We start from the raw sequence: 12,758 nt of genomic DNA on the forward strand, positions 1-12,758 counted from the left end.
TATTTATGAAAATCTGTATCCATCATTCATCATCACAGCAGGAGCACAGGGTGTCCTGTCAGCTCTGTACATATCTGATCTTCACACTCCCTCCTTTGCTGTCACCATCTGTTTTTTGGGATTGGACATTTTCTCTCATGCTCTCCCTGTGTATGCTTCTTGATCTTTACAACTTTCTTATGCTTTTGTGGTTCTATTGCTGCAATCCATACTTCTGTTGTAATTCATTTTTTAATTTTCTCAAGTCACCGTGTTTACGTGTAGTACAACAATATCTAAATAGTTATTTATCTATCTCTCTATCTGTTTGATTATCGATCCTATCCATACATACAAACAAAAACACAAACACAACTCTATCCTTAATTTTACCAAACAACCAACCACATAACCCTAATCCCATCAAAAAAAACAACCTAGTAAAATCGAAACCCTTATCTCAACAAAAAAACAACTCAATAAAAATCTCACCATTGTCCCGCCAAAGAACCAAATAGAGCTGAAACCCCTATAGCACCAAACCACCAATCAGATAATACTGTAACCTTTATCCCACCAATCAACCGAATTAAAGTGTAACCCTAATCCCACCAAACATTCAAAAAATCGGCAACACAAACCTGTAACTCTAATCCCACCAATGGACCAACAAAAAGAAAGAAGACACTAAATTTAGGCCCACCAACCAAATAAACAAGCCTTTTTCCCCTAGTCTCCCCAACCAACCAACAAAAAAACCTAGCGCTGACTCTAATCCCACCAACCAACCAACAAAAAAACCTAGCGCTGACTCTAATCCCACCAACCAACCAACAAAAAAACCTAGCGCTGACTCTAATCCCACCAACCAACCAGCAAAAAGAAACAAAACTAACAGCAGAAGTGGGTATAATAGAATAACAATGATAACAAAGGCAGTAATGGTATCGGCAATAGCAATGCGACTACTAATAATAATAATAGTAGCAGTGGGCGTCAGGCAGGAACATGGTCCAAGAACATTAATCATGTTCCATTTAGGTGTGCCAGTAATCCATGTAAGTGGGCCTGTATACACTATACCAGGCTCCAGAGCTGGCACACATGAATGGAATGCGGCAATTATTTAATGTCACAAGCTACAACTGTCATTGCCAAGTGAGCATGTACACCATCTCCTCATGTGGAGGAGCAGACTAGCAGAATGTTCTTGCTATGGAGGATTTCCCTCATTTGTTACTCATCAGGTTCTTTTTTGCTCGTGTGGTATTGAATGAGGTTAGTGCCGGCAGGTATTGTGTTATATTGCTTAAATCTGACTTGGTCATGCCCACATTGAGCCGTGACTTTACAAAATTAGTTCATTAAATTAATTGGAAATTTACATTGAGGAGGCGCGTTTTCAAATTCTATGTATTTGCTCAAAAGGCTATGCGATTATTTTTGAATTTAATGTTTTCAGAGCAGTACCATATACTAATGAGAGATCAGGCATTTAAGACGGTAGTTAGGAACAGTAGAAATCCGCAAGCCACCGTTACATCTGTGTGTTTACTTTGGACACCAAGATGGAGAAAATGGAACACAAAAGGCGAGAAAAAAAGACTTGTGAGTTGGGGACAATACAGGACCCCAAAGTGAACAAATGGGCCTTCAGAAACAGCATGGCCCAAGCTTTGTCCAGCTGCTGTCCCCTTGAAGGGATAGATATAGGAGTGCTTTGTGTTAACCATAATTAGTAGATATTCATGCCAGGCTGAAATAATTAGTTGGCACCGGTTTATTGGCTCTGTCATTGGACAGTTTATCGGTGCAGTCACTGAGTTTCCTTCCCTGGTATTTTTCTGTACACGACTTTAGAGATCAGTCTTGGGTCACTCTAGTAGTTACAGCGCTGATCCCTTCCTCATCCTTTCAGTATCCCTCCTCTCTTTCGCCCCAATCTCTTCCCTCTCACGGTGACCCCCCCCCCCCCACCCCCCCACTGCTCACCGTCTTCCTTTAATAGCCTCAGCTTTTCCTGATTTCGCCCCCGCCGCGTAAATCCCGTCTTTCTACCTCACCTTTACTCCCCCGCAGTCTCTTTGCTATCCCTCTTCTCTAAACGTCATTAACGTGTGTGTGTGTTCAAATCCATCCGACCCTGTCTGGATGTGACTGGCAGAATGTGCAGCAGCATCGTCCAGGCCGTGTCACGGACCATTAGCTTCTCTACGGCTGATAATGTCAACAATCAGTGGCTTCAACTGCCAGACTAACCACAATAAATGGGGGGTTGTCAAAAAACGATCTCGGAGTAATTTATTGTCCCTACATTGTCCCTTATTTTTTAAGCTGGTCTGGTGAGTTTTTTGTGTTCAGGTACTGATTTGGTGTCGCTGCAGTAAAACTCTCGACAGCACCAACTTTAAGTTTACGGAATAAGAACTGCGGACAAGCAGCGTGAACATTCCACTGGTCTGAACAATGAAGAGAAGAGGACGCTATGAGCAATGACCTTAAACATGACTCTTGAGCCCTAGAGCTGCTCAGCGGCCAGCAGTACAACACTCTGATTACACCTGGCAGCTCCCAGGTCGCCGGCAATTAGCTGAAAGCGAAAGCGCATCTGAAAAGACAGCAAGCGTGCTTCGTCATGTAGTACGCAACAGGAGATCGTCTGCGTGAGACGCGTTCTCACCTACTGGAAATACTCCCTTTGTTTGAGGCAAAGATTGCCGTCTGGGTAGAGCGTACAGGAGGCAGTACACGAGGCAAAAACACTGCGGTCGCATAGCCGGTTTGTAATTTGGTCATTAACAATCGAGTCTCTTGCTATTCCTTGAATTTGTCCGACAGTTCCCTTCTCAACAGAAGTCCCTAAATCTCGTAGTCTCTCTGTTTCGACATTTTTCTTGGTGTCTTCGTCAAAATTACCCTTCTTCACCCTCGGATGTTCGTTTTCTTATGGTTTTGCCGCATGACAGAAATGTCACTTGCTGGCTTTGAATTCTCTACTGGAGAGCTGGCAGGATAAAGTCCGCTTAATGTCCGGTTTAACTGATTTGGACATTTGAGTTCTCACATTCAGCACATTCAGGGTTGCAGTGCACGTGTGAAACGGGCTCTAGTGATGCAGCCGTGCTGTCATTTGGAGTGGTGTTTGAATATTGGCTGTCCTTTTAACTCTGGTCTGATCTCCGCCAGAGCTTGGTGATAACTCCGTTCCTCTTTCGAACCCTGTTCACAATACATAAAGTCCTTTGGTCCATAGTCAATATGAAAGTATTGATTAGCGCCGCTTAAATGGATCTACTGTATGTTGAGCTAAAAAAGAAAGATAAGCCCAAAAAAAGGCAGCTAGAATGAAAATAGAAAAACGGAGAGACAAATCAAATTGATTCATATCCGAGGATTTTATCATCAGTGTCAATAGGACTGGCATTGCTAAGGCAAATTAGAATTGCACATAAAAGTAAAAAAGCTTGAAAAGTGCGATCGCTATGTGAACGTTATGAGTGGATCCACCACCTTTGTCTCACCGCTGTCTGTTGTCAGGCAAGCTCACCTGAGCCAGTCTCATTTCACTGATTCAATGTTCCAGTGTTGTCAAGGTAACTGCAGCTGGCATGAGTCGCTGGCGCTTTAGTCCAGGACTCATTTAACTGCGTACTGGCGGTAATAAATCTGTAACTGTTGACACTGTTTGCTGTTTATTAGCAGCACGATGTTGCAACGGCTGCCGAGGCGGCTGTTGCCAATGAGTACCAAAGGTGATGACGGATAACAGGTGGGAATTGAGGCTGTGTTAGAGATGAGTGTTAAGTCGGCATGTGTGTGAGTGTGGGAGAGCACATACACGCATGTGATGTTGTGCAGGGTGGCAGATCGACACCCAGTAGCCATCATTCGCCGATTGCTTGTTGTCCGACATAGCAAAACGGACAAAAATGCATGTAATCGTCCAAATGGCTGCTTCATTTCAGAATCAATCCGTTGTGTTCTTGTGTAGATGCAGAAAGAATAAAATAAAATGCATTAGACATGTTCACAATGTTGGAAGCATGCTATTGTCTAAGATATCATTGTATGTTGCAGCTTTTAGATTTGATTGGGACTGAGAGGCCTAACCCAAAAACACAATTACAGACCAAAAGTAAACAAGCTTTTACGGGCCCTTTTAGTTAATTGTTTACCATTCACAATGTGGGCTTCCATTGTTTTGAGACGACAGAAAACTGCATCTAAGTGAAGTTGGGGTAGGTGGGTGGATTTGCCCCGAGTAGGAACACCTACTTTGAGTTGCTCTTGGTTGTTTACGTTTCTAATCATAATTTTGGGGGAGTGGCTTTGGAAGCAGGCCTGTAGGAATGGGCTGTCCGTGTTGCCTACATGGAGACGTTCTCGCTGGAACTTTTAGAGCTTTTGCTGCTTGATACTTTCACTGGAAAAGAGTTGAGATGGGTTTTTCGGTTGGAAGATTTAAAAAATCCAGCGAAATCTTTAAAAGAACAGTTCAACATTTTAGAAATGGTAACCATGGCAAGTGATGGTTTGACAGGGGAGTTATGTGCTTTATGTTATCTTCATGCTAAGTTAAGATACCCACCTCCTGCCTTAGCTCCATATTGAATAGACAGACATGAGAGTAGTAACTGTATATCCTGACATTTCAAACTATTCCTTTAAACTCCTATCAAGACAATCCTACCGATGAAGACCTTGCCCCTGTATGTTATCACACAGTAAAGCTATATAATAGATATATATATATTATGGGTAAATTGAAGCGTGACACGGAAGAACATGAGGAGGAGGAGGAAGAGGGGGGGGGGGGGGGGGGGTATTGAGGAGCAGTGGTGTGGAAAAAAAGAAGAAGAAGATGGATTTAGGGTCAGCAGACCAGTGCCAAGGAGAGGCATGAAAGAGTTTTACATGGTGGTTCTGGAGGTAGAAATCACAATCAGCACGGCGGAGAGAGACGGATGCAGGTCTAACTGATTGCCGGGCTCTCGGGTAGAGATGAGAGAGAGAGAGAGAGAGAGAGAGAGAGAGAGAGGTAGAGAGAGAGAGAGGTAGAGACTCTGAGTCAGAGTGAGAGAGAGTGAGCGCATGGGTGGACATGAAAGAGAAGTGGATGAACATGGAGCTAGATATTGGTCATGAAATGCTTTCTTTAAAATGTAAAATAACGAGCAAGTTATAGAATATTCTATATCAATATTCAGTGTCAAGGAGAATGCACGTGTGTCTGTGTGCGTTTTCCAAGGTCAGAGAGAGCAGTAGGACGCTTCCACTTCCGAATGTGTGTGTGTGTGTGTGTGTGTGTGTGTGTGTGTGTGTGTGTGTGTGTGTGTGTGTGTGTGTGTGTGTGTGTGTGTGTGTGTGTGTGTGTGTGTGTGTGTGTGTGTGTGTGTGTGTGTGTGTGTGTGTGCGTGCGTGCGTGCGTGCGTGCGTGCGTGCGTGCGTGCGTGCGTGCGTGCGTGCGTGCGTGCGTGCGTGCGTGCGTGCGTGCGTGCGTGCGTGCGTGCGTGCGTGCGTGCGTGCGTGCGTGCGTGCGTGCGTGCGTGCGTGCGTGCGTGCGTGCGCAACAGGGTGTACCTCCCATCCCATCTTCATTAAAGTGTGTCAACAGAAGCAGTAGATGCTGCCTGGTTCAATGAAAGTCAAAATAATGTTGACTTCTTCCGCCGTAGCAGCTGGACAACAACAACAACAACACAGTGTTACTACTACTACACCTGTCAACCGTGTCGCTGCGGAGAAGGAAGCGTGCATTGATACTCGATACTGCACCTACACCTAGCACCACTGAGCTAGCGTTGTAGCGCACCCGAGGAGGAGGCTGTTAACGTTTTACATCTCACGCTGTCACGAGCACGAGCCTCGCAACCATGCACGCTTCCGTCTGTGTGGTTACACGGTTGGCGGGTTTAGTTCGGTTTAAAAATAAAATAGTTCCTTCATTAAACATACAGGCTAGTGGAAGCAATCCCCTAGAAAGTGGCCATTAAAAGACCGACCGAGCAAGCTGAGCAGGAGCCAAACAAACAAAAAAAATCAACCAAATCATGGGCAGAAGGACCAATACTATAAAAATCAAAACCAACATGTGCTGCTATTACTGACCTCGTCAAGTAGATAGACCTTGAGTAGTTACACAATGATGACCCAACCACCATACACGTTTCTGTTTGCCCTTCTGGAAAGGCTGGGAAAAACAACCTTATCTGCATTATTGTGACCAACTGTAAACTTCCAGGGACCCATCCTCAGCTCTCTCGACTCCAAAGACTCCCCCCAAAGAAAGTTCAATGAACCTTAAAGGTCCCCCAAGCCAACTGCCCTTTCCCTTCATCTGCTTAAGTCTACCAAAGTGAAATAACAAATCAGACCTGTCACTCAGGGCTTGAAAGCAGCACTGGTGATCATATAATCCCAGAGCCCCCCCAAATAAAAAGATCTCCCTATACTCTTGCAAACTGCAGGGCCATCAAAGTAGTTAATAACCTGGAAAAACACTTTCAAAGAATCCTGCCAGATGCTGTTAAAAGCTGCAGATACTACAGGAGCTGGGGGGGGGGGGGGGGTTAACCAGGCCAGGTTTAGAGAGAATGAAAGGAAACTGACAGCAGACGTACAGCGAGGTTTCAGTACGAATTGAGAAACAACACTTCGTCACTTCACCAGAACCAACGTCCGGGGCTGAGGTTGTCTCGCGGATGTGGCTCCTGTGATCTCTCATTACCGTGACTCATTAGATCTCCAGTCTACCTTTTCACTTCCTATGCCTCCGCGCCTGCCACAACCGTGACCAGAGAAGTATTAAGTGTTCAGTTTGCCCTTGTGTCTAAAAATGTCTGTAGCATTCTTGCGAACGCAGTATCTCAGGAACGCCTGGAGGGAATTTCTTTGGCACAAACGTCGACTTTGACTCGGGATGAACTGATTACATAAATCAGCATTACTGGTCCTGGTGGACTCTGGGAATAGTACGGGCATTATTGGATTTAATGTAATCCAATTTAAGGACGCCACAAAATGTAAATGACCAGAAAGTTGAATCAATACTTCTGTGCCGGCCACACTCCTCTTGCATTGGATTGCATTAGATTGTAAAAGTGTTTGATATTTAGTTCATCATTAAAATGTATAACATGTTTTTATCATTATTGTACAATTAGACATAGGTCTTTGTAGTGTACTGACATGCAGCCCTTTGTTATGGTGAAATACTTCGGGGAGTTTAATCGGATAGAAATGGATTCATGGCTTTTGGCCTTTGAAAACGTCCAATGACTGAGGAAGCACCGCGAATAGTCCAGATCATTTGACCTTTGCACGCCAGATAATTCCAATTTACAGCCGCCTACATGGCAAAACAAGACACCTGGAATGCATTAGTACAGGCCAATTGCTTGTGTCTGAGCCTGCATGTGAGAGAGATAGAAGAAGAAGGAAGGATTGTGAGGGAGGAGAGAAAGAGATGGAGGCAGATGGTGATCGGAATGGATTCAGGGAGAAGAGGTGAAGACTTTGGAGTCTGTAGTGGTACCCCCGAGATGATTCAATGTTTAATTACAGTCAATTAAGAAATGGGTACCTTTAAAAAGCAATTATAACTTTAATTAAATTTTAAGCATAAAAATGAATAAAATACTTAAACGGTCATACAATATGCCAACGAATATGATTTTTGTGGGGTTTATTACCCAGCTGTAGTCTGTTGAACACAGCTGCAGTGCACAGGAATGGGAGCTGCTGGCCAATCAGAGATGGTGTTGGGCTGTGGGTAGACTTCATAACGTTTTTAGAACGCTCACTGCCTAAATTAAAGCACAACAAAATAATATTCTAGGCACACATTTGCAAATTAAATGATAGGAAGGGAGAGTAATACATTTGGCAATTAACAATTCCCAAATTTCATTTTTTAATATATTTTTTTGCATTGTTTAAAGTGACTAAAATCAATGTTTTTATCAACATTACTACTTGTGCGTGAAAAGTGTCGCTCGTAGTGACAAACACCACAGAATTATCGCCCAACTCTGTAGTCTTTGGTGTGGTGAAGTTGAGCGCAGTATAAATAAATATGTTTAATAGTTTGAACACGATGAACAAATCATTTTGATGGGGAGGAGTGGTGGCTCATGGCCCATCATGTTAATGCTGCCATTAACATGATGGGTATTGAATCCGAATAGAGCAGAATTGGTGTCGGTATCACTTTAGGGTACTTGGTACATTTTTTAAGAGATACTCAGTCCTAAAAAAGACTGATTCATATGAGTTTCGCTAACCTTATATATTGAAACATAAAATTGTCAAATCAATTATAAATGTTTGGCATTTGGTGCAATTGCTTTTTTATTCCCTTCCTCCTAAATAGCATTAAGCATAGCTTGAAAGCGGTCATGCTTTCTGGGGTATTTGGTTTGCCTGTATGAGAAGCGGATACAAGATCACTGGGTCATCTAAAGCCTCCCTTTCCATTCATTTAACGATCACTTTTTAATATCAAGTAAATGTAATATTGCTTGTGCAACCCCCAGCGGGTTAGTGTGCTAATTAGATTATCGTGGTCCATCAACTTTGTTTTCATGACGTTAACAGAGATTACAATGCTGATAATCGGATTAGTATAGAAACAAACCGTGGGACTTTTTTCCCATTTATTTCAGATGAGAATTGTAGCTGTTTTCCCTCAGGCTGCAATTATAGACTTGATGACAGACATCCTAATCAGACTTGAGGCAGCCTACAGAGGCATCTGATTTTATCTTTGTCTTATGAGTTCCTCTTTGATTCAAATGTCTTGCGGGCAGCTGTTTGCCGAGTGCAAAGCTTCACAGGAAGTTGCCATTGTGTTCATCGTTGTAGTTGTGAGTGTCTTCGTTAGGCTTCACTGGATGCACCTCTTGAAAACACGTCTTTCTCATGTGATCTCTCATCCACTTTAAAGCACCTGTTTTCTTTGTCGATGCATCCGCCCGGTGAAGTATTCTCACTCAATGCTAACGAGATGTTATGCAAAGTGTTCAGTGCAATCAAGCTCTGTGTGACAGCTGTTCCCCTTGAGCTACAGTGGTCTACCAAATGGCTTCACTCAAAGGCCGAGCCAAAAACCTGCTGCCCCTCTCTGCTTGAACATGTTCATGGTGTTGCACCCAGTTGTGCACAGACAAAAAAAAACAAAAGGAGAATCTCAAGCCTGGGCTGTATTTCCTAGCCGTGATTGGTGCGTTGTTGGAAAAGTTACAGTGAATTGTTGGGAGTTTAATTGCGTGTCAAAATGACATGGGATACATACAATGTTTGCTTCATTTTCTTTTCAACATCACTCTCCTCTGTCGTGCAGATAAAATGGATAATGGAGAGGTGTACCAGCGGAGGAGAGGTACAGCTCATTCGGCCAGCTCAGATGGACAGGAAACGGGAAGTAAACAACACGAAGGGGTTGGGCAGACGGCAGGCAGCTGGCGACGAATCGTTCTCCTCATCCTCGCCATCACCATCCACAACATCCCAGGTGAGAGCGAGCCACAGGGCTGTCTAAAGTAGCTGCTAAGGGAAGTTGTCAATCTCACCGATTAAGTTGTTCGTGAGCGCGGTTGAAGGGGGTCTTAGAATCACCAGTGTGCAGAATCTGGCAGCATCCAGTGGTGAGGTAGCAGATTACATATTGTAACCAACTGAAACCCGTGTGCCAAGCGTGTAGGAGAACTACGGTGGCCGACGCACAACATGTGAAAGGCCATATTTAGAGCCAGTGTGTGGTTTGTCCGTTCTGGGCTACTGTAGAAAAGTGGCGGTGCAACATCGCTATGTAGATATAAACCGCTCATTGTAAGGTAAGGAAAACACAACTATTCTTATTTTCAGGAGATTATACACTAAAGAAAACATAGTTGTCTATATTGTATTCTATTTCTCCCACTAGATCCCCCTAAATGCCACACACTGGCCCTTTAACTTGCATTTTTAACCAAGCCAGCAGGATGGCTCTCAGGATGGTAATGTCATCTGACGATTGGTCTGTCAGTCAGTCACTGAAATATTTCTACATGGACTGTGGTGATGCGTTCGTATTCAGTAAATCAATTCAAACATCAACTCAATAAAGGCCAAACAATTTCCAATTTCTATAGAAAGACTCGGCCGGCGCTGGGCTCCGCAGAGGGCCGGCGCTGGGCTCCGCAGAGGGCCGGCCGAATCCTGCACCACATCTTGTTTGTTTCTTTCTCCGACTCCAAGGCTGAAAACGCTCACTAAATGTCAATACTCCTTTTTCTCCCTCGCTCGGAATAAGTTGTTTGAATAACTTCCCCGGGCGAGTGGGCAGGTTTCCCTTAGAATACGCGTTGCATTATTGAACGCCGCACAGGCGTTCTGTCCGGCCTAATGAGCCGGTTGGACTAATGGCGCGTCAATCAGACGTCAAAGGCCACGCCCAGGGAAGAGCGCTGTTCAATATTTAGAGTCAGTGATGAAACAGCAGCTCCGACACTTGAGTCTGGTTGTAAAGATGATTCATGTAAAAAAGAAAGAAAAAAACAACAACAACGGGGAGGCCATTAACAGTGTCGACATTTCTAGGAGCTGACAACCAACGCAACACCTACTTCACACAGTCGTCGGATCGCTGCACTGCTTGCACTGAACAACTTGCTGCCTTGTAATTGGGAGTTTTGAAGTCGTAGCGGTTTTCACACTTACATGACTGACCGGTGTTGGGGAAATGGGGGTGGGGGGGGTCACACACAAGAACTTTAAGGAGCCGGCGTTATGTCTTATTTTACACTGTGTTACTGTTGCTTTGGCTCAGTTTTCACAAATCTCAGTGTGAAAAAACTTTTATTCCAAAAGGTCAAACTAACTTTCCACATTCTTACTTTAAAATGTAAAATACTGTGATTACATACAGAGGGCAAACCACTGAATCACCATCCTCAAGAGACAGATGTGTCTTTTAGTGCTTATTATGCCGACCACTGAATAAATGCATCGTGTGTTTGCAGCCAACATAAAGTATGGATCTCGATTAAGTTCTGAGTTTTCATTATTTTCAACTTTTCTTACAAATATTGAAAGCTGATGACAGATGGATTGAATAAGGGATTTATAAGATTCAGGTTTTACGAAACGCCATCAAATCCCAAAAGTACAACATACCAAGACACACATGATGCCATTAAATAATTTAAACATTTTAAAATAAATGCATGTTTTAAAAGGTAGGTATTTCTTACTCTAAATGCTGACCGTTGCACATTTTTTCCAACTTCCTATTTGTATGATCTTATCAGTTACTCTTTGGCAGCATCATTTTATGATGACAATTTTACTCTGAACTGCAACAATGATTAAAAGTCAGTGATAAATATATACATGTGCATTTTTTGGTTGATTGCATTACATGTTACATTTAGTACAGCGCTGTAAATATGCAACAGATGCCAGTCTCTGTTGTTACCGCTGCAGTCTTTGAGGACATGACTGATGGTGACATCAAAGTGTAGCCCCTCATGATTAAAGACCAACTGCAGTTCACTAGTTTGAATGATTTGTATGTATGATGTACACTAGACTGGTTTTTCATTTGTTCTGTCAGTGACAGCAACATCATGCTCATAGTGCGGGCTGATCATTTGCGACAGGAAGTGTGGGTAGAAAAGCAAATTCTGGACACATGTTGGGTGTAGGAGGAGATTAAATGGTGGCGCTATACATAGTTTAATATGATATTGAAAGCGAAAGGCCAATTCATTACTGAGTAGAACTGTTTACTGGTCACTGCGTACACTTAGGTTCTCATAAATGTAACGTATGCATGCAAAATATGCTCCTATACAAACACACTCCCATTCTTATGATCACATGCATGCATATGCACAGACGCACTTTGAGCACACACAGTGACACGTTAAGTTGCGATTGACCCAAGTGTTGTGGGTACGAAAAGGTCTGACAAGTCTAAAAACTCAGCTGGGGGTTTGATTTAAAGGGCCGGTGTGGCGGCCTCTAGCGTCGAGGCTGCAGAATGCAACCAACTGAAACTGTTGCCGGCTCCGCGAAGAGGGCCCGCTTCCGCAGATGTGTATAAACGGCTCTGCTTAAGGTCACGAAAACACAACAGTTCTTATTTTCAGGTGATTATACATTCAAAAAACATACTTATTCATTATTATATTCCATTTCTGCCAATAGATCCTCCTAAATGCTTCACACTGTGCCTTTAAGGGAATGTGCTTTTCATGCTCATTTCTAAATTTGTATCATTCATAATAAAATATTATTTATATTACATATTATATGATATTTACCATACTTTGACATTTAGTGGGATCTGTCCTGTTGTATTCCTCATTTCCTGTGGCCTTTCACAAACTCCAGTGAGAGGGATGTGTTTGGCTCCCTGAAGTGCTTCCTCACCCAGTAAGCATTTCATTTAACACCGGCTAGAAGCACCGAGGACCTGGCGTCCCTCCTCTTAGTGGCTCCACTCTGTGATGAGCCCATTGTGTGATTCAGGCTGATGAAAGAGGTCTATTTTACATGAAAATCCTCGTGCGGCTTTAATACTGATTGGAAAGTAGTTTGTTGTTGGTGCTGAAAAAAACACATCAGCCATTAAGTGAGTGCTTTTCCCCCCGGGGCGTGTTTTTTTTTTTGACACCTCGCTGTCCCAGCCTGGCAGTGTTAACGCATTGTTCTCTTCCTGCGGAGACGTAGACGCAAGTTTGGTGGCGGTCCATCAGACTGAGCAGGAGATTGGCGGTCCTCTCTCCCCACCATTA

At 43.4% G+C, this 12,758-nt stretch overlaps 1 protein-coding gene across 1 annotated transcript in view; it reads left to right on the forward strand.

The window, feature by feature from the left end:
• slc39a11 (solute carrier family 39, member 11) overlaps positions 1 to 12,758 on the forward strand; it is a 103,141-nt gene that overhangs the window by 81,662 nt on the left and 8,721 nt on the right. The window contains exon 6 of the mRNA XM_076093196.1: positions 9,320 to 9,490. Within this exon, the coding sequence (XP_075949311.1) occupies positions 9,320 to 9,490 (171 nt within the window). The remainder of the gene's footprint in view (positions 1 to 9,319; positions 9,491 to 12,758) is intronic.

The sequence above is a fragment of the Anarhichas minor genome, unplaced genomic scaffold (genome assembly GCF_050575085.1).
Source record: "Anarhichas minor isolate MPS153535 unplaced genomic scaffold, ASM5057508v1 ptg000017l, whole genome shotgun sequence".
NCBI classification, from domain to species: Eukaryota; Metazoa; Chordata; class Actinopteri; order Perciformes; family Anarhichadidae; genus Anarhichas; species Anarhichas minor.